This window comes from Vulpes lagopus, chromosome 17, assembly GCF_018345385.1.
Source record: "Vulpes lagopus strain Blue_001 chromosome 17, ASM1834538v1, whole genome shotgun sequence".
In the NCBI taxonomy this organism is placed as follows: domain Eukaryota; kingdom Metazoa; phylum Chordata; class Mammalia; order Carnivora; family Canidae; genus Vulpes; species Vulpes lagopus.
In genome coordinates, this window is record NC_054840.1 from 39,370,339 (window position 1) to 39,396,783 (window position 26,445).

The 26,445-nt window shown below is 48.1% G+C and overlaps 1 protein-coding gene across 1 annotated transcript in view; it reads left to right on the forward strand.

Moving 5' to 3' along the window:
* The first annotated feature begins 994 nt into the window (after window positions 1-994).
* ANKRD33B (ankyrin repeat domain 33B) overlaps window positions 995-26,445 on the forward strand; it is an 81,637-nt gene continuing 56,186 nt past the window's right edge. The window contains exon 1 of the mRNA XM_041731775.1: window positions 995-1,491. Coding sequence (XP_041587709.1) covers window positions 1,138-1,491 — 354 coding nt within the window. The 5' untranslated portion in view covers window positions 995-1,137. The remainder of the gene's footprint in view (window positions 1,492-26,445) is intronic.

Consider the following 26,445-nt stretch of genomic DNA (forward strand, 5'->3'; position numbering starts at 1 on the left):
CACCTTTGGGTCCCGAGCGCCTTGCACGGGCTGGCCCAGGCACGCTCTCAACAGCGGTGGGAAGGGACGGGGAGACAGGCAGAGAGGGGTGTGGTGCTCGTGTCCCCCGTGGTGTCCGCATCGGCCCCTCGGCCCGAGCGGGGCCGCTTCTCCAACCCCGGCTCACCGCGGCCCCCCGCACACTCCCTTCCCCGAGGTCAGGGGCTCCCCGCCGCACCTCAGCCCCGGCCCCGGCCCCACCGGGAGAGGCCGGCCCCGGCGGCGGGGCGCGGGGACCGGACCGCGGCCGTGTCCTGCGGCCGCGCTCTGCGCTTGGCAGCCAGCCCCGGAGTCCGTGCCCGGTCGCGGCCTCACGCGCCTCTCGGTCTTGGCTCCGCAGGTCCAGGCGCGGGGACGTCGGCCAGGAGAGGGGAGGAGGGAACCCCGCAAGCTGCGGCCCGGAGCCCTCCGTTGTCGCCAAGCGGTCCCCCCCGAGCGCCCGGGGCACGGGCCTTGGGAGCGGACTGCGAGCCGCGGTGGGGTTCTGGGTGAGCGCGGGGCTCTGGGGCGGCGCCCCCGGGAGCTCGGGGCTCAGGGGGCGCGGGCCGCAGCGCAGCCCCGGCCCCGGCCCCGGCCCCGGCCCCGGCGGACTCTGCGCCCCGCGCACCCCTCGTCCTCCGTGCCCCGGGCCCGCGGCGACTCCCCCGGCCCTAAGCCTAGAGTGGAGTTGGCCCCGGAGCCCGCTCTCCCGGGAGGTGGAAAGACGAGCTCGGTGGCTCCGCGGCCGAGAAAAACGCCCCCGCGGCCGGGACCCCGGCGCGCGTCTCCCGGCTCCGAGCCCGCGGCGGGGGCGCTGGCCCGCGGCGCCCAACTTTGGCCGGGCCCGGCGCGGGGCGGGAACCCGGGGCGCGGCTCCTCCCGCGCGGCCGCCCCGCCCTCGTCCCCGCCCGGTCCCCGCCCGCCCGCCGCGCCCGGAAAGCCCCCGCGGCTCCTCCCACCCCCGGGGGCTCCTCCAGCCTCCGGCGACTTCGAGTCGGGGAGCGCGGCCGCGGCGCTCGTTCCCGCCGGGCTGGAGCGCGCGGAGCGCGGCTGTTCGGGGGCTGCGGGGCCGAGGGGGGCGGCGGCCTCGGGGTCCCGGCCCGCGCCCCGGCCGCCGCGATGGTGCTGCTGGCCGGGCCCGGGCCCGAGGGCGGCGGGGCGCGCCGCGTGTCTCCGCAGACGCCGTCCCCACCCCGGGACGCTCAGGCCGGGGAGGACCCTGCGGACTACGAGGACTACGAGGACTTCTCGTGCCTGCCCGACACCCGCAGCATCGCCTCGGACGACTCCTTCTACCCCCAGGGAGGCGAGGAGGAATACGGCACCGCGAGCGCCGAGAGCGTCCCAGAGGGCGTCCCGGAGGAGGCGACCCTCCTGCGCGCCGCCTGCGCCAACGACGTGGGGCTGCTGAGGGCGCTGGTGCGGCGGGGGCCGAGCGTGGAGGAGGTGCAGGAGACGGACCGCAACGGCCGGGTAAGGTGGCGCCCGCGCCGGGTGCGGGTCCCCTCGGCCTCCCCGCCGCCCTCGGTCCGGTCGGCCCCGCCGGGACCCCCTGCGCCCGGAGCCGGAGCCGGAGCCGGAGCCGGAGCCGGAGCCCGGGGCGGCCCTGCGCATCCCGGGCCGGGGTCGGGCGGGGCGGGGGGGCGCGGGGTCGCGGTGCCCGCGGGAGGCGCCGCGCGTCTCGGGCCCTCCCCGCCTCTTGGTTTGCCGCCCCCGGAGCCCTCCGGTCCTTGCAGCCCCCCGCCCCCACCCGGGGCCCGCGCTCGCCTCCGGGTCCGTTACCCCCCGCCCCGCCTGCCGGGGAGGCGCCCCGTCCCCCGCCCCCGCCCCCGCCCCCGCCCCCTCACACGGCCCTTGCCCTTTCCCCTCCACGCGCGGACAGCGCCGGGCTCCTCCGCGTCCCCGCGAGTGGGACTTTCCTCGGGCCCCCCGCCCCGGCCCCCCCAACCCCCACCTCCGCGGCGCCTGGTGACCCGCGTGGCGCCCGGCGAGCAGGCTCTCCCTCCGCCCCCAGCCGGTGCGCGCGGGGTCCCTGGGGCCGGGGCTGGGAGCGCGCTGGAGGGGAAACCCCCGAACCCCCGCGCCCCGCGCCCCGCCCCCCGCCCCCGGGCAGGGCAGGGCAGGGCAGGGCAGGGCAGGGCAGGGCAGGCGGGGCTGGGGCGGGGGGATGCCCGGGCTCCCGGGAGGCGTTTCAAGATTCAGGGCTGGTAGCAGGAAGCATTTGGAAGGGAAGGAGAAAGTTGTCTTGGAAGCGCGGAATGCCTGGTTCCCAGAACCACCTCCCAGACACCTGGGGGGACAGACCGCAGCGGTGACCGCGGCCACGTGCGGGGTGGCCGTGCTGGGAGCTCCGCGGCGGCGCCCCCGCGGCGTGTCACCGCCGGCCCCGTGGGGTCTCGCCTCGGCCTCCGCCTCGCACGGGTCCCCAGGGCCTTGCACGGGCTTGTCCGGACCGCGGTGCTTTTGCTCCCCAGCCCGTGGCTGACGCGAAAATTCCGCGGTTTTACTTGGGATCGGTGAGCCCGTACCTTCGGGTTATGGGGGAGCCGGGTGGTTTGGGCTGGGCTGTAGTCGTGGAGGAGCTTCTAGTCAGTTTCTGCCAGTGTCACACTTGGGCGGCCAACCTGACACAGCGTCTGAAAGCGGGATGCGACTGTGCCCAGTGTACCGTGCGGGCCCGCTGGCGCCGAGGCCCCTGAGCCCCGCTGCCGGCAGAGCCTGCACCCCCCTTCCCGGGGCCCTCGCTGTGGGGGGGCTGCTGGGGCTGCCTCTGCAGCTCTACTTTGGCCGTACTAGGTGAGTTTTCACACACCCCTGTTTGTAGACCTCCCTGGCCTGAAGCAAGTGCAGGGCCTGCTTTTAAGGAAGCCCCACAAAGATCAAACACGGTGTATGGGGGCAGGGTAGGTCCCATGTCCTGGGCAGCCTGGGGTCTCCAGCAGGCGAGGGTGGGCAGAGGTGGGGCCACTTTGAGGCTCTACTGGGCCCAGCTTTATTATGTTTTTCTTTGGGGGGCAAAAAAAAAAAATAAACGTTTGGGGACAGGTGCATTCTAGCCATCTGAGAAGGATGTAAGCAGACCATGGCCAGGGGGTCTGGGCTACTTTTGAAAGCCACTCCGTCGGCATATAGTCTGAGGAGGGCAGTGGAACTGTACAGAACAGGATCCAGCCTCTCTGCCTCGGTTTCCTAGTTGTACCTCCCAAGGTGGTGACAAGAAGCCCCCCTTAGTACACGGGGCACACGGACAGCCCTGGTTTGCCATCTTGTCCTGTTTTACCAGCCTCCGGGCCCCGAAGAACACCACCTCCAGCACTTTTTTCTGCCAGGCAAAGCTCTTTTTTTCTCTGCTTTTGCCTTTGAGTACAGTCTCTCTCTGTTTCTCCGCGTTGAGTGTCCTCCTCCCTGCTCCCCACCAAATCATGATGGAGAAATGGTACATGGCCAAAAAACTGCAAGACCTGTGGGCTCTTGTGTCTTCTGATCAGGAGCAAGTCTTGCCTTATTATTTTTTTTTAATTAAAAAAATTTTTTTAAAAATTCTTGCTTTATGTGCCAGAGGCCAGAGCTTCTATTCTTCCCAGTGGCTCCTAGATTCTGTTGACCAAACAGCCTCTGTCTTCCTATAGAAACTGTGAATAAAATGTTGTCAAGGGCAAACGCATGGCCAATGGCAAATGGGGTAGCGAGTCACTGCAGAAGGATTTCTTGCAGACATACTGTGTGCAAGGCAATGGCTAGGTACTGTAGGAGCCTGGAAGAGAAATCCGACAGTCCTTGCCTTTGAGAGTCCACCTTTTATTTGAGGAGAGAACTCAGAGTATTAGTACCTGCTGCTTAGAGGGAAAGACTACCCAGTACTTAGAGCCCAGAAGGCAGCCTAGAGAGATGTGGAGCAGGTGCAAGCAGCTCTGACAGTCCTCGGAGCCTAGTGAGGAAAGACTTGGGGGGCTCTGGAGGGGAGGAAGTTCTGGTCTGTCGACTGAGCCAAGAGGGTGGTCGTGGGGTGGGGGTGCAGTTGGTTGGTTGTGCTGTGGTCCAGAGAGGGGGCAATATGGGAGCCAAAGCTGGATAGGCCAACCCATGCCTGACAGTAAGAGGCCAGCCCAGAGGACCTAAGAAACAGGAGTTTGAGAAGGGAACTGGTTTTGTTCAGTGTGACGGTGTTCAACCTTGGGGCTGAGGTGTGCCTCTGCAGATGGTCACATGACCGGCTCACCCGCAGCCTTCCTTCAGGTTCTTCTTCTCACGGAAAAACCTTCTCAGGGAGGGCTTTTGTCCTACCCCAGTCTAGCCAGCAGCACCTGGAAGCCAGGTAAGCACTATCCAGGGGTTCAGGGAATGAGGAGTGGTCATTTGAGAGAGCCGTTGACATTTGACTAAGATGTAGAGAAGATGATGTGGGAGAAAACATTCCTGGTAGAGGGAGTAGCAAGTGCAAAGGCCCTGAGGCATGAGACCTTTGGTCCTGATCTATAAGCTTAATCACAATTAGTGACCGTAAAAACCTCACAGAAAGCCCTAGAGAGAAGTTTGGTGGAGTAGAGGGGTACTTGCTCGAACAACAGAACGTGTAGCTCACAAGCTGCCCACAGCCAGCTTCCTCAAAGAAAAATGTCTCTAAAGGCTTTGAAGGGAATTCTGGGTACATTTGTTGAGCTAATGATCTCTGGTCAGTTAAGAAGGCAGTTCTGCTGGAGCTGACGGATGTTTCATTCGGTTTGGGTAACTAAGGATCAGATGTGTCTTGTTTTAAGAAAATGTGTTCTTTCCTGGCTCCTGAGATGTGTAGTATCTTGGATGTGGCTCAGCATACAATTTTCTTCTAAAATATTTATTGCTCTAAAAGGATTGCATAATTTAATATGCAACATGTAAATATTTGTCAAATAATTCTCCAGTAACATTCAAAATGTGCTCTTGCTGTCATTTAGATTTATGGTTGTTTCGTTCGCTCCGACTTGGCGACAGTGAAGGCTGCCATAATTCTTCTTCTTAATTCTATTCTTCCTCTTATTATCTCTTGAGGTTCACCTTTATGGCCATGACAGCTCTGGAGACGGCACTGACACCACAAGGATGGCTTTGTGCTGCTTTCATCGTTGTAGAAAGGTAGTTCGAATGTCAGACAGCTCTTGAACCAAATTAGGCCCAAGTATGCCAAATTTAAAATATTGCCCTCCTTTCTTGATGTCATTCTTCTTGTGCACATTTGAATTCTAGGGGCTCTCCAAAGGCCCCTCCCCTCATTTGCTCTCTAGGTCCGCAAAGCCCACACCACACACCCAGCGTGTGGGGCTATCTCCCTTCACTCTTGAGGGCTGCAGTGTTTTATAGATTCGCAGCAGTGACCAGGACCTTTATCTTGACACACACACACACACACACACACACACGAGAAAAAAATTTGTGTTTGATTTATGTTTTTTGTTTTCCGAATGCCACAGGGGGATTTATAAACTTTGGAACCACCTTTTCCCCCAAATGAGAATCAGGTTGTTTGGCATTCACACCCAGCCCTCTGCCTTTACCAGGGCTCAGTACTTGTGCTTAGAATGGGGCTATTTCTGATCAATTTGAGGGTCATCCAGTTGGGTGGGGGGCTGGGGGGCCTGTGGAGAGGGAGCCTGGCTTTGCTGTTTGGGGATGTGTGTTAGTGTGTTATTTCTGATGTGTCGGGGGTGAGGAAGGGAGAATGAGCAGATTAGGCTGGAGCCCAAGAGGGCAGGAGCAGAGAAGCAGTGGACTGAAGTGGGTATGCGGCAGGCAGGCTGGCAGGTGTCTGCTGCTTCCTCCCCACGGACGGTGCCAGTGGGAGGGTGGGGGTGGGGGGGATGAGGGCTTTGCTCTGGGCCCAAGCAGCAGTAGAGGCCCGTGTGTTTTTTTTGTATCTTTGTTTTTTTTAAGAACTTAATTTTTTAAGAATGGTTTTAGATTCATAGCCAAATTGAGGGGAAGGTACAGAGATTTCTCCTTTACCTCCTGCCCCCAACACACGCTCAGGCTCCCCCATCACAAGTACCTGCAAGCAGAGTTGTGCGTTTGTCACAGCTCATGAATTACGCGGACACATTACCCGCTGAAGTCCATGGTTTACACTAGGGTTTACTCTTGGTGTTGTACATTCTGTGAGTTTGGACAGATGTGTAGGGACATTAAGAGTATCCTGTGTGTGTGTTTTTTAAAAGATTTTATTTATTTGAGAGAGAGAGAGAGAGAGACACACGGAGAGAGAGAGGGCGCGCGCGCGGCACGAGCACAAGCGGGAGGGAGGGGCAGAGGGAGAGGGAGAAGCAGTTTCCCTGGCAGGGAGACCAAAGCAGGGCTGGATCCCAGGACCCAGGGATCATGACCTGAGCTGAAGGCTCAGGTGCCCCCCCAGGTGTTGCTGATACAGGTGTGTCAGTTCTTTGTGGCCACAACCATGCCAAATAACAAGTAACTGAAATCTCAAGGGTGCGGAGGGCAGTAAACATTTTGCTCAGGATGGCCCGCTCAGCTGATCTTGGCTGGCCTTGCGTTCAGCTGGAGTCAGCTGCAGATGGCAGGACCAGGAAGGTCTTGTCTGGGGTGACTGCCCCGTGTGGTTTCTCATCCTCCAGCAGGCTGGCCTTGTCTTGCTCTCAGGGGCAGGATAAAGGGTATCAAGGAGAGAACAAGCAGAGGGCACAAGGTTTCAGGTCACTTCTGCTGAAGGAAATCACAAGGCCAAGCCCCGATATTCCCTCTTAAGGGCAAACTTGCTTCTGTTTGTAAAGGATATTATTCACCAATATATTTGTTTATTTTAAATTTAGTTTTATGAAGGAACATTTCAGATGGGTACCCAAGTAGAGGGTAGTAAGAGTCCCCACACCCTAACCATCCAGCATCAGGAAGCCATCCATTTCCAAAGGCCTGTTGTAATTTTCACAGAAACGGTGGTTTTTAATGCCGCTCTTTGTGTTTGTGTGGATGACGATTTCAGAAACTTAGAAAGACCCCTGTCATGGGATTTTAAAGATTTCTTATTTTTAGGGAGAGAGAGAGAGAGCATGGAGAGGAGGCGCAGAGGGAGCAGGAGACAGAGAAGCCTCAAGCAGAAAGCAGACTCCCTGCTGAGTGCGGGGCCTGACTCAGGGCTCATCTCAGGATGCTGAGATCAGGACCTGGGCTAAAACCAAGAATCGCATGCCCAGCCATCGGAGTCACCCAGGCGCTCCCACTGTCATGGGATTTTAGAGCTGGAAGGGATTTTAGAGGTTATTTGTCTCCACCTTTTTGTAGTTGAACACAGTGAGGCTCTTAGGCGAGGGCATCTAGTACATCAGGAGAGCCAGGTTCTAGAATGACCCTGAAGCTGCTCTTGCTGCTCCTTTGAACCCTGTGGGTTTCTCCAAGGGGCTTTTGAGCTTTCTACCCTTGCCTCCTCCCGGATGTACATGAGAAATGAGGCGGTGGCTGGGTGATTTTGAACACCTGATTTCTTTTCCATCTTATAAAGGAAGACTGAGAGAGAGGTGTTACAGAAATCTAAAATAATAACACGGTATATGAACTCTTAGAATATCATTTATTCATCTGACATTTGTATCTATATAATTGGCAAATTAACTCAAAGTGATTTTGCATGACAACTTCTGGCACATGTGGCTATGACATAGGAAATGCTCTAAGTACTATTTAACTAATTGTAAATTACAAAATCCAAGTCATCCTATCAGATCTTTAGGTCAGTAACTTTTTAATGGTTATAGGGTAATTCGGATTTTCTCTTCTTCCTCTGTCCATTATGGTAACGTCTATTTTTTCAAAGAAGTGTCCTATTTTTTTTTTTCTAAGTTTTAAATGTCAGTAGTCTGAAGTTCTCAAAATAGAGTTCTCAAAATGTTTGTTATAACTGTCTTATATCATGTTTTTCTGTATTTTTGAGTTTGTACTGTTTCTCTTTTGTGACAGATACAAAAAAAAAATCTATCCAATCAATCCCTTTGGAGAGTCAACTTTTGCTCTGGATCTATTTCTACACTATTTCATCAGTTTCTACTTTTTTTTTTTTTTTTTTTTTTTTAATTAATGAGAGACAGAGAGAGGCAGAGATAAAGGCAAAAGGAGAAGCAGGCTCCCTGTGGGCAGCTTGATGTGGAACTTGATCCCAGGACCCCAGCATCAAGACCTGAGCCAAAGGCAGATACTCAACCACTGAACCACCCAGGTGCCCACCTGTTTCTGCTTTTTTTTTTTTTTTTAAAGTTACAGTTTTTTTATTTTTTTATTTTTTTATTTTGTGATAGTCACACAGAGAGAGAGAGAGGCAGAGACATAGGCAGAGACATACCCTCTACAAGGGTAGAGGCAGAGGGAGAAGCAGGCTCCATGCACTGGGAGCTCGACGTGGGATTCGATCCCGGGTCTCCAGGATCGCACCCTGGGCCAATGGCAGGCGCCAAACCGCTGCGCCACCCAGGGATCCCTGTTTCTGCTTTTAAAAAAATTATTTTCTACCCTCAGGTTTATTCTGTCTATAATTTTCTCTTGAAGTATCAGTTTTGCTTTGCCCACAAGTTGGGCAAAACTTCTCATTCTGTTCTAATTTACATTAGGGTTTCTTTTCTTTTCTTTTTTTTTTTTTTTATCTAGAAGTTATTTCGAATTATATTTAACATTTAAAAATATTTTTTAAGCTTTATTAAACAGACTTTTTTATTCAGAGATTATGGCCTCTATGATAACTTCCTTGAAATTTCTTGAGACTGGCTTCACAGCCTATTATTGGGTCAGTAATTCTAAATTTTTTTTTAAAGAGTTTATTTATTTATTTATGAGAGGCACAGAGAGAGAGAGGCAGAGACACAGGCAGAGGGAGAAGCAGGCTCTCTGCAGGGAGCCCGATGCGGGACTCCATCCCGGACCCTGGGATCACGCCCTGGGCCGAAGGCAGATGCCCAACTGCTGAGCCACCCAGGCGTCCCAGTAATTCTAAATTATAACCATGTGATAGTCTATGATTTCTCCATATTAAGTCAAACAGTTCCACACATAAAATAATATGTAACTCCTTTTAATTAAAAATAAGAACGTTGTAGTGAAGTTGTTAAAATATGTGAACAAAGAAAATATGTTTCATTCAAGACAGTTGGGAAGTAATTTTTTAGACAGGCTAAAAAATGGGAATGGGAATGATGGTATCGTTATTGTATGTGTGTGTGCTTGTGAGTGTGTGCATGTGTGTACCTATGTGTTCTTATGAGGTCAGATTTTAAGATGAAGTAGGATGTTAAGAATCCTTGATGTCATTCAGTGTGAGTATACATAAAAGAGACTATTTTCAAGTGTTCTTAAATTTGAAAGACAGTTGAAGGTGAATTTTACTTATTTCTACCAAGTCAGAGATAGGAAATTAGGGTACATGTGAAATCCCGAGTGACAGTTGGCTCGGTGGCAAAATTGGATTGGAGTTGTGGGATTGAGAGCAATTTCAAAGTAACAAAAACAGATGTATGCTTCCCAAGACATATTTATGTCAGCTCTGAATAAATTCAACACAAAGTCAGCAAGTGATGGGATATGGAGTCAAGCATTTCTCTCTGGCTTCTGTTTCTGGGATTTAAGTGACTCTTGGATTAGATACGACATCAGCTGATCAAGGGCCATTCCAGCTGAGAGAGGCATGGGCAGGAGGTGTGGAGATGAGGCTGGTGAGGAGGCAGGAGCCGTGCTTATGGGAACTGCCTAGCACAGGCTGTTAAATAAGTTTCCTGTGGCCCATTTTCTGAGACAAAGGAAGGTGCATGAAGTTGGTTTATATATAAAGGAAGATGGGGGAATTAGGCCAAGTGAAAAAAGTCCATCTCAAAGGATTAGATGCTGTATGATTCCATTGATGTAACATTCTTGTAATAATGCAGTTGTAGCAATGGAGAACAGGTTATAGGTTGCCTGGGTTGGGTTTCAGGGAGAGGAGTGGGTACCCCTCTAATGGGGCAGCAGGAGGGGGCCTGTGGTGATGGCCAGCCCTGTGTCTAGACTGTGGTGGTCTACACTTGGATTGAAATGAAAGAGGACCACTTCCCCCACTGTACACCTGAACAGGCTCTGGATTGGAACAATGCCCATTTCATGGTGGAGCTCTGGCCCTGTAATTATGTAAGATGTTGACATTGGGGTTGAAAGCTGAAGCAGGTAGCTTTCTGTAGGTCTGTTGCTATTTAAAAATCATGAGTATAATAACAAAGGAAGGCAACTCTTAAAAATGGTTAAGGTGGAAATATTTTACCTATTTTGCCACCATAAAAAAATTGGAAAATTAATGAAGGCATGAATTACCTTTTATCGGTAGCCTAACCAACATGAATAGATCAACTTTTAGAAACTAAAGCAGGATTAGGCCTGGTTACTATGTGGGAATGCCACTCATTAGGAATATTAGGTGTTTGAACCATTGCTACCATGCACTGGCATCACCTGAGAGCTTTGCCCAGATACAGGATCCCGGGCCCATCCCTAGACCTCCTGGACCAGAATCTGCACCTTACACAGTTCTTGAGGTGATTAGCATGTATGCTTATTTGAAGAGCTCTAGGACCTTTTTTAGAGCAGGAAGCGAGTTTGGTGGCTAAAGATGGTAGGCTCAGGTTGGCTACATGATGCTGGACCAGTTGCATGATCTTTTGATCCTGTGTTTCCTCTAGATCCCCATCTATAAAAGGGGAATGCTCATTATGAGGATAGCAATATTTCCTAGCGACTCTAGGGAGAATACATTGTAGCTTATATATACAGGGGGCCGCATCATAGGCACTCAGTAAATGGAACTGTTGTGTCTATGGTGAGTTAATCACAAGATGATTTCCAGTACTTGTGTTTCAACAATTTTAAGCAAGGGAAAAGGTGGAAGCACATGAATTTGTTGAGGGTAGAGCTCCTGTTGAGTGCTTATACTGAATGAAATTGGCACTTGGTGCCATGGGTGCAAATGAAGCAAGGTGGAAGGGTAGATGGGAGGGGGGAGGGGGGCTGGAGCCACATCTCTGTGCATCTTGGGAGCACCTTGAACCTGGGTGGGGTGGAGTCTGAGACACCACCACAGGGAGTGGAGTGGGACTAGTCCGGGGTTTGGAGGAGAAAGGGAAGGATCCAGACTCAGGAACAGTGGGGAAGTAGGTTATTTCAAAGAGGGGAAAGATGCGCATGTGCTGGGCATCATGACAAGCCTGTTGCTTTCTTCATCATTTTCCTTGAGTACGAGTTAGTGCAGAGAGCCCTGGAGCCCTAGCCCTGGTTCATCGTGGGACTTCCACAGACGCTGTCACAATGTTCTGTAAGCAAACCGCTGTAGTGGGTTCCCAGAGTTTCCTTACATTTCCACTTTTCTGTGACCTTGTTGAGCTGGGCCTTCCAAAAGGGGGCCTGGCCCTGCCCACTCCTGTCAGGAGGGTCAGTCTGTGTGGCTTCCATACACTGGGCATGGAACCCACTTAAAAAAATCACAAAATCATAATAAATGGAAACACGAGGAACACTAGTCATGTGCTAAACGCAGCAGCAGTGACTCGTTCCTGGGCCAGGGTTGCCCATACAGTGAGTTAGGCCTTTTTTCTTCCATGTTAGATAATGGACGGGGCTCCAGGGGATGAATTCCATCTAGAGCAGTGCCAGGCTACCCTGAACTTAGTTGAGGAGGCTCTGAAGCCAGGATGCTGCACTGTGGAGGCCTTTTGGTACTGGGAGAGGCATCTCCTCGTGACGGTCATGCTTTGGGAGGTCCAGATCTTTGGGGGACCTGTTCCATCCACAGTGGGAAGGGACCTAGGAGCAGGGGTAAGAGCAACTCTGGTGCATCTTGACACTAGCACATTCTCCTTTGTTGAAGGCTGGGCTGGTCCAGGCCACCTCTGAGGTCTCCTGGCTTGGACTAAATGAAGAGAAGCTAAATGAGGTCTCCTGCTGGACTACAGATTTCCTCCTTTAGCAGTATCTGGAATTCTTACTTTGGAGGAAAGCTGTGGTGTTAATTTATATTTTGGAGTGGGGGAGGATTATCACTGGGAGGGAAGCATTTGCCTAAATTTAGTTGGTTAGATTGCTTTGTTTTTAAATAAGCTTTGCCCAGTGTGGGGCTTGAACTCATGGCCCCAGATCAAGAGTTGCATGCTTTACTAATGGAGCCAACCAGGAGCCCCAAGACTTTTTTTTTTTTTTTTAATTATGCCAGAGAGCTGTCACACAGGTGGGACACGGAACAGGAGTATCTTCTTGAGGGTACTTTTGGGAGGCAAGGGAACCCCTGATCAGGAAGGGCCCTGGAGAGGCGGGGGTCCTGGAGAGGAGGGTTGGATCTCCATTGCCATATGTGAAAAGTAGGATAAATACATTTCTCTGAAAAATTCAGTTACTTAAAATGCACCATGAACTCTGGTGAGTTCAAAATTTTCTTTGGTGTAAACAGATCTAAATCCATTGGTTTTCTTTTCAGTTTTTTTTTGAAAGATTTCATTTATTTATTCATGGGAGACACACAGAGAGAGGCAGAGACACAGGCAGAGGGAGAAGCAGAGTCCTCACAGGGAGCCTGTGGGACTCAATCCCAGGACTGGAGATCACGCCGTGAGCCGAAGGCAGATGCTCAACCACTGAGCCACCCAGGTGCCCCTAGATCCATTGGTTTTAGAATGAGGTACAAGTGTATCGAATTATTAAAAAAACAAAACAAAACATTTCATTTGTTACAAGCGGTGTCTCATAGTGATTCTACTAATAAGTTTACTTGGTCCCCCAATACTTAAGGTGCTATTGACTTATTTGTAGAGGTTTCCTAATGTTAATTCAGTGGAGGAGCCCTTTGAAAATAAAAACTCATTTGTTTGCATCTGGCAGTTTACATTTACTGCCAATTTGCAAATGGCTTGCTTCTGACATAGGAATTTTAGCTAATACATAGAGGCTGTTTCCTTATCAGTAACATGTGTGCTTAAGAAAAAAATTTTTGTAAAAAGGAAAAAAGCTCATTTTTTTCAGAGGAGCGCCTCATTCCTGAATGTTTGCTGTAAATCGGTTTATTCCATTTGGGTGGCTGTGACAGAAATTTGCAGACTGCGTGGCTCACAGCAGCATTTATTGCTCCCTCCCGGTGCTGGTGTCCGACATCAGGTGCTGTGGGAGGGGTGCCCGGTGGGTCCTGCTCCCCGGCTGCCCGGCTGCCCGGGCTCTGAGCAGGCGGTTTCTTACTGCCCTCACATGGGGGCAGGGGGAAGGGCTCTCTTATCAGGCACCCATTTCATCACAGGACTCTACCCTCATGACCTAATCACACCCAAAAGGCCCCACTTCCTAATACATCAGATGCTGAAGAGATTTTTAAAAATGCATTTAAAATGTTTCCACTTGCAGGAGAGCTGTATAGTTTATTTCTCTAATATGTGAATGGAACCACACATGTATGGCATCCACTCAAAAAACCCTAGGGTTGTCCACCTGGCGAGTTGGATGGGTTCACCTATAGATGATCTCCATCTCTGAAAGGATGGAATTCTGTTAATCTATGACTTAAAAAAAATGTTTACATGAGTAAAATTAGATAATTAAGTCATCATAGAATATCCAGGAATAGAAAACATTTTTTTAAAAAGAAAGCTAATTTAAGCCCTTAAAGTTCTAAGTGATGGGGAATCCCCAAAATGCAAAATAAAAGGAAGTAATTTGAAGGAAAAAGTGAAGAGAAGAGTGTTTTAACAACAGCTGCATTGATACGTAATTCACATACCACACAGTTCTCCTACTTACAGTGGACAATTCTGTGATTTTGGGGACATTCCCAGATGTATGCAGGCATCACCTCGGAGAGAAACCTTGTGCCATCCAGCTGTGACCCCCCTATCCAATCGGCCCCTCCAGCCCTCGGCAACCACTCATCTACTTTAACCATTTACATTATTTATAGATGTTTTAGGAAAGAAGAACTAGATCCTTGCCACTTTATGACCACGTATCTTGACCTTTTACTCAATAAAGAACATTCAGGGACACTCAACCCCTGGGTGGCTCAGTGGTTGAGCGTCTGCCTTCGGCTCAGGGCATGATCCCAGGGTTCTGGGATCGAGTCCTGCATTAGGGCTTCCTGTGAGGAGCCTGCTCCTCCCTCTGCCTGTGTCTCTGCCTCTCTCTCTCTCTGTCTCACGAGTGGATGAATAACATCTTAGTATTCAACATTCACTTCACCACGGGAAGTGCCGCACCCATAGACCGAGTGACATGTGCCCATTCTACCTTCAAATGTCTTACCTTAAGTTTCCTATAAGTTCCAATGTATGATAGGAATTAAATTTTTTTTTGAAGATTGTATTTATTTATTCACGAGAGACACACAGCCAGGACATGGGATCATGACCTGAGCGGATGGCAGATGCTCAACCACTGAGCCACCCAGGCATCCTTCGGAGTTAAGGTTTTCACACAAGTGAGGCAAGCCCCACACATGACCGGTTTCGCACTGCGCATCAAGCCAAACTCATCTCTTGGTCATCCCTCCTCGGTCTTGCTGACCTGCCACTGAGGTCCTCCAAGTGTGGTCAGCGGCACCTGGGGACTCACTCCAGACTTCTTGAATCTGAAATTCTGGGCTGGGGTCGGCCCTCTGTGTTCCCCGAACCCCGCAGAGGGTTCTGATGCTCACTTTTGAGAACCACCGATGGGTGGCACGTACATCTTCTGGTCAGTGTTTCAGTTCAACCTGAGAGGCTTTCTCTTCTGCTCAGGTGCGTCCTGGCTCTGTGTTTTGAAGAGGAGAGGGAGGTAGCTTTCTTTCCTCAGGCTTGTCCCCCCACACTCGGCCCCCCCTTTCCTGCTCCTGACTCAGGAATAGCTGGGAGGCTGGCCAGGCTGATTTTGCCCTTGACCTGTCTTGGGACAGGGGTCAGGAGCAGCGCTCAGTAAAGGTGACGAGCACACTACTGTGCAGCGTCCACACCTCACCTCTGAGCACGAGGCCCCGCCCCCGATGTCGAGGCCCCGCCCACATGAGCATGAGGCCCCGCCCCCGAGGGCGAGGCCCCGCCCCTCAGCAGAGTCCTCCCTCTGAGCACGAGGCCCTGCCCTGAGTGGGTTTGGACCCTCCCCCTAAGCCCCGGGCTCCTATCCGTTGCTGTGGGCATGGCCTCTCCCATCTTGTCCTCTCTGCTAATTCTTTTCCTTCTTGTTACCTCACATTTGGAACCCTCTTCGTAAACAAGGGGATAAAATTCCAACCAAACAAGCCCCAGACCCACTGGCGGCGGGTTGGCCCTGACAGGCCCCTGCGGTCCTCTGCGGCCCCAGCCAAAGGCATATGGGGCGGGCCGGTCTGGGGCCGGGGCCCAAGGCCCGGCTGTGGCCGTGGGGTCTGTTCCGCCCCTGCTCCCTCAGGACTCCACCCTTCTGGCTTTGCAGCTCTCCCTCTGGCTCTGTTGTCAGATGTTGTGAAAGGCCCCGCCTCATCCTCTCCAGTTATTTTTTTCTTCCAGCCCATCTGCTGAAACTGCCCCTGGCCTTGCAGGACCGCCCCGCCCTCCAGCATTTTGGGCACTGTTGTCAGCGATGGAAAATGACATCCCTTCCGGGAGGAAGGTGAGAGCTGGCAGGCCTGTGCCAGGCGCAGGTTGGCACACAGCTGGGCTGGGTTCCAGCCCCTTCCTCTCCCGTCAGCCGAGTGCCCCTGCTGTCAGCGGTTGGCTGCATCCTGACAGTGGCCTGACCTCAGGACTCCTAATCCTTTGAGGCCTGGTGAAGTGCTGCACAGTTGGGGTCATCACCTCCTTGGAACCCATGGGTTTCTTGTGCCCTGCCAGCTACGGGGACTTCTAAGGAGGTTCCCCAGCACTAATGTGGGTGGGCCTAGTCCAATCAGTTGAAGGCCTTAGGAATAAAAACTGAAATTTCCTGGAGCAGGACACTTTTGCCTCAAGACTAGCATGAGCTCCTGCCTGAGTTTGCAGCCTGCCAGCTCTCAGGCTTGTCCGACCGGTTCCTTAAGATACATCTCTGTGTGTCTATATCTCCTGCTGGTCGTCTCCATCCCTCCTGAGAGCCCTGACTCACGTGTCGCCTGAGGAACATTGCCTGCTGGTAGAGCCCCCGAGGCCTGTTCTGCTGCCAGCCCTCAGCCCCGGACAGCTCTCCAGGAGTCGCACTTGCATTCAGATCATCTGCAGGATTTCTTGTGCCAGCCTTCTCCCAGCATCTCCTGCTTTACGCGTTTGAAGCACAGCTCATCCCCGCCCTCCACCATTTGGCATTGTTGCTGCTGCCTCCAGGGCGGGCCCCGTGGGTGTGCCACCTGTGCAGTACCCAGGGCCTCGTGCTTTAGAAGGCGCCCTGTTTGGTGTAACGCTTTGCTGTGGCTGTCTGGAAATTCTTAAATGATTTTTGAACGAGGGCCCAGCATTTTCATTCTGCAAGGGGGCGCAGATTCCGTAGCCGGCCCTGGTTGTCTCCACGCGGCTACTTGCCCATAACTGCAGTCCTGGAGTAGGCCCATCCTCCTCCATCTCCTGCATCTAGTCACTTCTACATACTGGACCGGCCTGTGATGGCCTCCCACTCTTCTTTGGGATCACACTGCTGCTCTAATTTGGGGCTTTGTGACGTCCCCCTGAAATAGACGCCATACTTCCTCTCCGGTTTCCCCCTCCTCCCCCGCATCTTGCCACTTTCCACTCTGTTCTGCTGACACTTCTGGATTTATGTTTGTACATGTGGCTTTTAGTACAGTGGCAACATCTTCGGAAGCTCTTCCTTCAGGTCTTCCTACAAGAATGCTCCAAATTCCTGATTTTCTACTGCTTCCCTTTGTGTCAGCGAGGTGACTGAGCCGAGGTGACTGAGCCGCGTGACTTGTTACCCCCCACTCCCCCCCATGTGCTGTGCCAGCTCCACGCCCTGACGCAGATCCTTATTGTCCCTGGCCCCATACTCTACCCTTCTCCCTACCTCAGGGCAGTCTCAGATGTTACCCTCGCTGGGATCTTTCTCCAGCGCCTCCTCCTCTCCAGGTGGCTTCTCTCTGGATTCTTGGCACAGTTTGCAACTTGTTTATAAAACTCTTTTCTTTTGGCTTTGTTTGATACTGCTTGGCCAGTGCTTCCTCGCTAGACTCTAAGCTCCAGGAAGGAGAGAGCATCGACATCGTTCAGTTTCTGTCCTCTTCAGTCTGGCAGAGTTTGGTGCACGTAGTAGGTGGTTTGTACCTTCCTATTGGATAAAATTGGGAAGCTGTGTCTGGCTGTCAGCTAGATACCTGGATTTTGAAATATTTAAAGCCACAGTTTCAGGTCACACATTTCAGTTTTTAGTCCACTCTGTTGATTTTTGTGGATGGTGTAAGCTAAGGATCCAGTGTCATTCTTTTGCATGTGGATATCCAGTTTCCCCAATTTCATTTACTGAAGAGATGGTCTTTTCCCCAGTATGTATGTTCAGGGTGCCCTTGTCAAAAATCAGTTGACTGAGACGCCTGGGTGGCTCAGAGTTTGAGTGTCTGCCTTTGGCTCAGGGCGTGATCCCGGGATACGGGATCTAGTCTCACATCCGGCTCCCTGCAGGGAGCCTGCTTCTTCCTCTGCCTGTGCCTCTGCCCCTCTCTCTCTTTGTGTCTCTCATGAATAAATGAATAAAGTCCTTAAAAAAAAAATCACTTGACTTTCCATACTTGAATTTTTTTTCTAGGCTCTGTTCTGTTGATCTGAGTGTCTCTGCTTTTGTGCTGATACTATCCCATCTTCATTACAATAACTTTGTAATATTTGAAATCAGGGAGTGTGATGCCTTCAGCATCGTCTTCTTTCTCAAGATTGCTTCTGCTATTTAGGGTCTTTTAAGGTTCCAAACAAATTTTAGAACTTTTTTTTCTATTTCTGTTAAAAATGCCTTTGGAATTTTAATAGGGATAGCACCAAATCTGTATATTGCTTTGGGTAGTTGACTATTTTAACAATATTAATCCATGAACACAAGATACCTATTTATTTGTAGTCTCTTCCATTTCTTTCATCAGTGTTTTATAGTTTTAAACATATGGATCTCTCATGTCCTTGGTTAAATTTATTCCTGTGCATTTTACTCTTTTCGATGCTATCATAAATGGGATTGTTTTCTTGATTTCCTTTTCAGATAGATCTTGATTGGGGTAGAGAAATGTGACTCATTTTTGCATGTTGATTTTGTATCCGGCAGCTTTCCCAACTCATTTATTAGTTCTAACGGTTTTCTGTGGAGTTTTTAGGGCTTTCTATGTATAGGATTATGTTATCTGCAGAGATAATCTTACTTCTTTCTGATTTGGATGCATTTTATTTCTTTTTCTTGTCTGATTGCTCTTGCTAGTACTTCCAGTACTGCGTTGAGTAGAAATGGTAAGACTGGACATCCTTGTCTCGTTCCTGACCTTAGAGGAAAGCTTTCCATTTTTCCCCCTTGATGAGGAAGTTACCTGTGGGCTTTTCACAAATGGCCTTTATTATGTTGAGGCTTCTCTACCTTGGCATTACTGACAGTTGGGGCCAGGTAATACTTTGTTGTGGGGATTGTCCTGTGCCCTATAGGATGCTGAGTGGCATCCCTGGCCTCAGCCCACTAGATGCCAGTAGCACCCATGCCCCCCAGTTGTGACAACCGAAAATGTCTCCAGACATTGACACATGACCCTCAGGGAACAAAATCACTCCCCAGTTGATGCTCACTGAAATAGAGAATAAAGGTAGCAAAACTGTTTTGAGTTGTGAGCGTGGGTGTCTTTTTGTGCAGAGAAATTCCTGAGGTCATAGAAGAATCTATAGTATTTGGCATGCCTGGTTGCTCTCTTCTGCCTCTTACTCACCAAATGTTTTGTCAGGTGTTTTTGAAATTTACACTGCTTCATTGGAAAATTGTGTTTAGCAGTTCCTGCGAGATGCTCCTATTCCACAAATTGAGAAGAGCCTGTAGCTGCAGCCGTCAGCACTGTAAACACATCTTAGACTCTTCGTTGGAGTATTTGTTGTTCGACTCTGAACGTTAGACTTCATTTTCCCCTTGGAAAATACTCATAATAGGACAAGTTGTGCTTTTAAAAACGTAATATGAGGAGATGAGCTGCAAGAGGCATGACGCATCCACTCAAATTTCACAGAGTTTGCCTTTTGTGATGTTCGCTCCAGCTTTATCCGGTGCTAAGGAGGACGTCTGGAGGCGGCCACCACATGCTCTTGGAAATTTAATTGATAGTGAAGCCAACGAGGAGCCAGAGATGACCCATTTCATGCCTGGCAAGACTTTGTGATGTGCATTCTATCAAGTAAACTGCATTTGGTTTTGATTTCAAAATCATAACATATTTATTAATTAATAACACTTCAAGCGAACACTGGGCTGCAGTTTTTTCTTTAAAAAATACTACAAACACTATTTGCATGAAATATGCTTCGTGATTTTGGTTCTTGAGTTTTGAAGTTACCTTCTTTTCATTTTAATGGGTTCATTGATTTAGCAAATATTTATTGAACAGGTGTATCTTGCAGTGGGCAGTGTTCTAGGGACCGGAGAGCTGAACAGAGTGAAATCCCTACTTGAATGGAGCTCATATACGTTTGGGGGAGAGAAACAGTAAACAAGACAATTAAGTAAAAGGCATAAAACCCCTAGCATGAGATGGATGCTGAGGAAAAATGGTAGCAAGCAAGGTGTGAGTGCATAGTGTGGGGCTGATCTGAAACTTGCCCTCCAGGCTGAGGAGAGAACCTTTGAATAAAAGCATGAAAGAAGTGAAAGTCTTGCTGTGCTGTTGTCTAGAGGAGGAGCAGTCCAGATGCAGTGGCAAGAACCATGGGCTGTGGGGTGGGAACCCCTGGAATGTTCTGGAACCGCCAGGAAGCCAGAAGGCTAAGAGCAGAATGAAGAGGGGAGCTAGCAGGAGAGGTCAGAGGGACCAGCGAGATCACTTGATGAGAGAAGGCCAGCCTTAGGCAGTGAGAGTTAGAGGCAGGATAATGACCCAGGGTGTTATTCTGTATGTTGGCAAATTGAACACCAATAAAAAATAAATTTATTATTAAAAAAAAAAAGAGACCCAGTTCCACTCAGAAGTGAAAGTTTGAATAATGTCCTGGGGTGCTCCTTCCAGTGGATGGGGCGGCCACAGTGTCGGGGGCCAGACACCCTTCAGGGCTGCTTGTGGTGAGCGTGGCTGGTACATCATACTTAACTGGATTTTAGTGCCTTTTAACAGTCCTGTAACTAGATCAGGTATTCTATGGATACATAGTGGGTTGAGAGCCAGGGTCCCCAAATGTGGTCCTTGGTTGACAAGTCTGTATTTGGGCTGCTCATCTCTGTCCTTAAACTTCAGCTGTTTAGGTCAGACTTCAAGTCTGGGTGGATATTTCCCTTTGATGTAGGAAGCTTACAAATGGGATGATGAGAGTCTGTGGAGTGCCAGGCTTCACTCTTGGGAAGAGAGACCCCAAGAGAAACCTGAGAACTGGAAAGCACTTCTGGGGTGCTTGTGGTTTCCTCTGTCAGCCTCTATGGCCTGGCTGCCCAGAAGCTCGCTGCCAGAAGGTGTGCTAGGTGCCCTCCCATGAAGAGGTCCAGGGCTCTGGTGTTTGATAGGCTTCCACCTGGGGCTGGGGGCGCCAAGTGGGACATATATAAAGCAGAGCCATGGTTCTGGGGTGAGTGGAGGGCTGCACCTCGGCTTCACTGCCATGGCCCCTTCTCTCCTCCCTCACCTGGATCGATCCTCCATTGATTGAGCCATCAATCGTCCACCCAACCCCAGATCTTCACCTGAGGCTTTTCCACGCCAGGCCCTCTTCAGGAGACTGGAAGCCTGGAGAAGCACAAGCCCTGGAGCTCTGCCTCCAAGGAAGGAACAGATGACCACACAAGTCTGTGAAGACTGCGAATTTTGCGTTAATGAGGGTCTTGAGAGTTTCTCCATCAGCTACACCTAGTACCAGGTAGTATTTCTTCCAGTTGTGACAGCAAGAAATAATGCAGCCCTACATATGAAAGAGAAAGAAAGGGTGGTGTTGGTGCCACAGCCAGGAGCTTTTTAGTTTGTCTGCAAGTCAGCATATACATCTGATGCACTGTGAAAATACAGTGTGCATGCGGTCTCTGTAACTCAGTGTGCGTGCATCCGTGCCTAGGGGTGGAGTGGGGGGGGGTCCCTGTAACTCAGTGCACGTGCATCTGTGCCTGGGGGTGGAGTGGGGGTCCCTGTAACACTGCGCATGCATCCATGCCTAGGGGTGGGGTGGGGGTCCCTGTAACTCAGTGCACACGCGTGCGTGCTTGCTGCTTTCTTCTCTCTATACGGTTTCTAACAACATTTAGGTCAGCAGAGTGGTTATCCTCAGTTTTCATGCTAAATTTTTTGTGCATCATCTTAATGTGTAATTTAAGAAATTGCTGTTGGTCTCCTAACGTCAGAGCAGATTCAAATGGGGAAAGCTCTTTCTAGTGCAAATGTGGATCTTTTACAATTACATTTACGTTTACCAGGAGCTTATTCACTTGTTTCCTGGTTCTCAGCAGCAGTTATGTGCTAAGAGGTTGGGAGAACATTTTGCTTGCTGAATTTCAAGGTGCAATGAAGTTGGAAGCCTGAAGTTTTCATTGTGGTGTAATGTTTCTGATTTTAGTGATTTGTGACAATCCTTCTGGAGTTTGGCTTTCCCTGTGAATGATCACACCGCCCTCTGATCCTTACTCCTTTACTCTGACATATGGCAGTAATATTTGTTGGATTTTTTTTTTCTGCTTCCAATATAAATATTTAGGTGTGAAAAATGAAAACAAAAACAAAGCAAGAAAGAGCCAAGTATGAAGAAGATATAAATGAATACCACTGATAGGAGGAGATAATGAAGTTAAAGTTTGACATGATCTGTCCGTCTTTTTATCTATCTCTAAGGTTTATCCTATAAATACAGTCTTGGATTCTGCTTTTGTCACTTAGAAGCATCTTCTGAGCTCATTTCTGTTAAAAGTACTTCAGAATCTTGATTTTTAAAATCTATTCCTACATACATCACTGTTTAATCATTTGTTGAGCATTTTCATTGTTTGTAGATTTTTGTTATTTATACTAATGCTCTTATGATTAGATGTCTTGGTATATCTTATATTGGCGCTCGGAACAATTCTTTTTAGATCAAGGCTTAGGAGGTAGATTATCTGTTTTAAGAGTATGGGCCTCTTAAAGGCATCTTGCTATCTAGGAAGACTACTGATTTTTCCTTCCACCAGCAGTCCTATGAAATTGCCTGTTTTGCTGGATCCTTGTGACATTGCACATGAATTATTAAAAGTATTGAAATGGGTTTGTTGGTCTTTGAAAGATTAAAGTCATGCATTCATATTGTAAGATATTTAGGTAATACAGAAAGGCAAAATGCCAAAGATGAAAATCTCTGATGTAGAGATAATGAAATGTTTTAGGTATGACTTCACAGTCATTTAATATAATATGGTACATATAATCTGCTTTTTTCCTTGGCAGCTTATTGAGGACATCTTTCCATGTCAGCAAATACTCATCATTATTTTTAATGACTGCCATATATTCTGTTTTCTGTATATTTTCCTTTATTTAGCTTATGACTTCCTGATGGACACCGAGATTATTTCTAGTTTGTCCTTTATAAGCAATACAGCAGTTTACATATACATTTACAAATCGAGATTATTTATTTATTTATTTATTTATTTATTTATTTATTTATTTTTTAAGGACATTGTTAGGTCTTGAGTTTGGATGTGCATGGTGGGTCATTTAATTTTCATGAAAAATTCTGCCTCTCCCTGGAGCAGGAGCAGACTTCTCTCTCTGTAGCATTACATTCGCTCATTCCCCTTGCTCTGACCAAATCAGTGTAACCTTTGGCCATCAATGTTAAGACCCATGGGGTTTGGGTTTCCTTCGCAGTGAGGCTTGGAAATATCCCTGATAGAGCCTCCTGCATCAACTCGTGTCCTAAAGGGAAGACAATGTCGCCCACTGACGGCGAATGTGTCATGTGAGCAAGCAGACATCTGTCACAAGCCATTGGAATTTGGAGATTGCTTGTTACTGTCATACAATGTAGCCTATCCTGACTGATGTGATACATAATAATAAATTGCCCTCTAGAAAGAGGGAACTTCTTTATGCTCATCATATCATTAGCAAGATAGGAAAGTTACCTTTCCTTTCATACTTTGCAATGCTAGTTATTACCCTCTTTTTAATCTTTCCTAACTCATGGTAAAAAAAATGATATGCCTGACTTTGACATGCGTGTCTCTGATGATGAGTGAGGTGGGAACAAGTTTCATATAACATGATCTTCTTCATATCTATCCTTTACCCATTTGTTTGGATTAGTCTGTTTTCTTCTTGAGTTCTAAGAATTTTTAAAATCCGCCAAAGTTATTCTTTGTCTAGCATATGTTCCACATTCTTTTTCCAGTTTGTATTTATTTTTTAAACCTTCTTCAGAGTTTGTAGAACTTCTTGAATTTATGGCTTGATGTCTTGTCAGTTCAGGGACATTCTCTGCTGCTGTCTTGTCAAATATTGTTTTGTCTGCTTCTTTTTTCCTTCCCAGCATGTGACGCCAGCATTACCTACCTTTTCCACCGTGCTCCATGGGACTCTTATGTGGTTTTTTTCTTATCTTTCCATCCTTTTTTTCCTATCTGGGCATTTTTGGTTCACTCATCTTCCAGTTTGGTGTATCCTAATCTGCTTCTTAACTCCTTTTTATTTATTTGTTTGTTTATTTTAAAAGATTTATTTATTTGAGAGAGAGAAAGCGTGAGTGTGAGCATTAGCTATGGGGAGGAGCAGAGGGAGAGCTAGGAGCAAACTCCCCGCTGAGCCGGGAGCTCCATGCTGTGGGGCTTGATCCCAGGACCCAGATGAGGTCATGACCTGAGCCGAAGGCAGATGCTAACTGAGCCCCCCAAGCACACCTTAACTCATTTTTAAATTCTTAGTTTCAGTTATTCTATATTTTATTTCCAAAATTTTAACTTGATTTTAAATTGATGTTTTTTTTTGTTTTTTTTAAAGCTGATTTGACAGATTTGAGGTTTTCAAATTTTCCTCAAATTTCTCATTTATTTACGATAGTCACAGAGAGAGAGAGGCAGAGGCAGAGACACAGGCGGAGGGAGAAGCAGGCTCCATGCACCGGGAGCCCGACGCGGGACTCGATCCCGGGTCTCCAGGACCGCGCCCCGGGCCAAAGGCAGGCGCCAAACCACTGCGCCACCCAGGGATCCCAAATTGATGTTTTTTAAAAAATAGATTCTAGTTCTCTGCTAAAACTTCCCACTTGTCATTTTTCTCTCTTACGTACGTATATAATCACAGTTAGTGTAAAGACTGATCACGCCAATATCAGTATGTCCTGGAGATATTTTTCTGGTTTCTTTTTCTCCTGATATGTTTGGTAATTTCTTTTTTTCCTTTTTTTTTTTTTTTTTTTTTTAATGGTAGACGTTGTATGTGAAAAATTGAAGTAGCTTTAAATGGTGTTATCTTCCTCCAGAGAGGATTTAATTTGCTTCTGGCAGACAGAGTGGGCGGATGAAAGCAGGCTCGGTTGTGGTCTTTGTGAGGTCTGGTCTATTTCTGGCTTGCCCCACTCCCGGGGCTAGCCCTTTGGGCTTGCTACAGAAAATGTGGCATGTTTGACAGGCCTGGCTTCCTTGGCAGGCCATGAACTCCAGTTTTGTCTCCTTAACCCCCAAGACTGTGATAGACTTTGCCTAATGCCTCTAATCTGCAGCTACTGCTCGCTGCTTGGTTTCTGGGTCTCTCAGGCTTATGAATCAGCAAATACTGTGAGGGGAAGAGAGTGAGAATGGAACCTTGTCTCAGGGCTTTTACATTCTTTCTGGGATATAGAGCCTGCAAGTCCTGCTTGTTTTGGAAGTCGGATGCTTCCAAATAGATTAAAAAAAAAATGCAATTTTACTGTGCTCTCAGTGGCACAGTAGATGTGATTGAATTGAGCTTTTCATAGCTGAAGTTGAAAGTGCCTATTACTCGTCTTTTTACTTTGTTTATACTGTTTTTTTGCTGAAGAGGTGTAGATTTTTGTATACTTAGATTTATCTGTCTTTTTCTTTATGGTTTCTGGCTTTGCTATTATGCTTCAAAATGCTTTTTTAAAGCCAAGTTTATAGAAATCGTCATCTAAATTTTCTACCAGGGTTTTCTCGATCGTATATTTAATGATTCATTTTGGCATAAGGCTTGAGGTAAAGGTCCAATCTTATATTTCCCCATATGGCTAGGGCATTTATCCAACACCATTAACTGAGTAATCTGTCTTCTGTGAATAACTGAAATATAATCTTTTTTGTTAAGTACATGGTGTCTCATTAATATTTTAATTTTCACCACTTTGCTTACTAGTGAGATTATATGTATTTCACACATATTTGTTGATTCTTTGTTTTCTTCTGATTTTTCTTTATCCATTATGTAATGCTGATATTTAATACATTTCTGTATATTTAAATAATCCTGTATATGTCATTAATTTTGGTCATTGTTTTTAAATTTCTATTTAATTTTGCTTCTGATTTTTTATTTATTTTATTTATTTTATTATTTTTTAATGATTTTTTAAAAGGTAAATGAATAATTATGTTTTCACATAAAGTGAATTTATATTTTTGTTATTTTACATGTAGCTATTATGCTTTCAAGTCCCTTCCTTGTGATCAACGACATTAACTATTTTAACTCTTTTAGAATGTATGTATGCATGTATGAATAGATATGTTTTTTGCCCTTAATTTTTTAGTCCTTTTGATATATGGTATATGTGTGTATACTTTGCCTGCTTGATAATCAATGTTCTTAGCAATGTTGGTTAAATAACCCATCCATTTTCTATATTATCCCTTTAACAGCCTCAAAGTTTAATGACAGTGGTCTTATTCTGTGCCATCTGTTGTATTTTTTCCCATTAATGTACTTTTTAATTTTTGTTAGTACTCTTTTTTTTTTTTAATTGAAGTAGCATTGACATGTAATAGTACATTTGCTTCAGGTGTATAATGTAATGATTTGATATTTATATATATTGCAAAGTGATCACCTCAGTAACTCTGGTTAACATCCACCACCACACAGAGTTACAGCTTTTTTTCTTGTGATGAGAACGTTTAAAATCTACTATTAACAACTAGCAATTTTTGAATATGCAACACGGAATTGTTAACTATTGTCACTGTGCTGGACATGACATTCCCCTGGCTTGTTTAATTTGTAATTTGAAGTTCATATCTTTTACCCCCTTCACCCATTTTTGTTAAAGTCTTTTGTTATATCCTAGAAGATATTCTTGCTGGTGGGCTTGTGGATGCACCTCAGACCTTTTCTTGTTTGTCTGCTTTCCAGAAGGGGTTGTTTTGACTCATTTCCATATCTTCTGG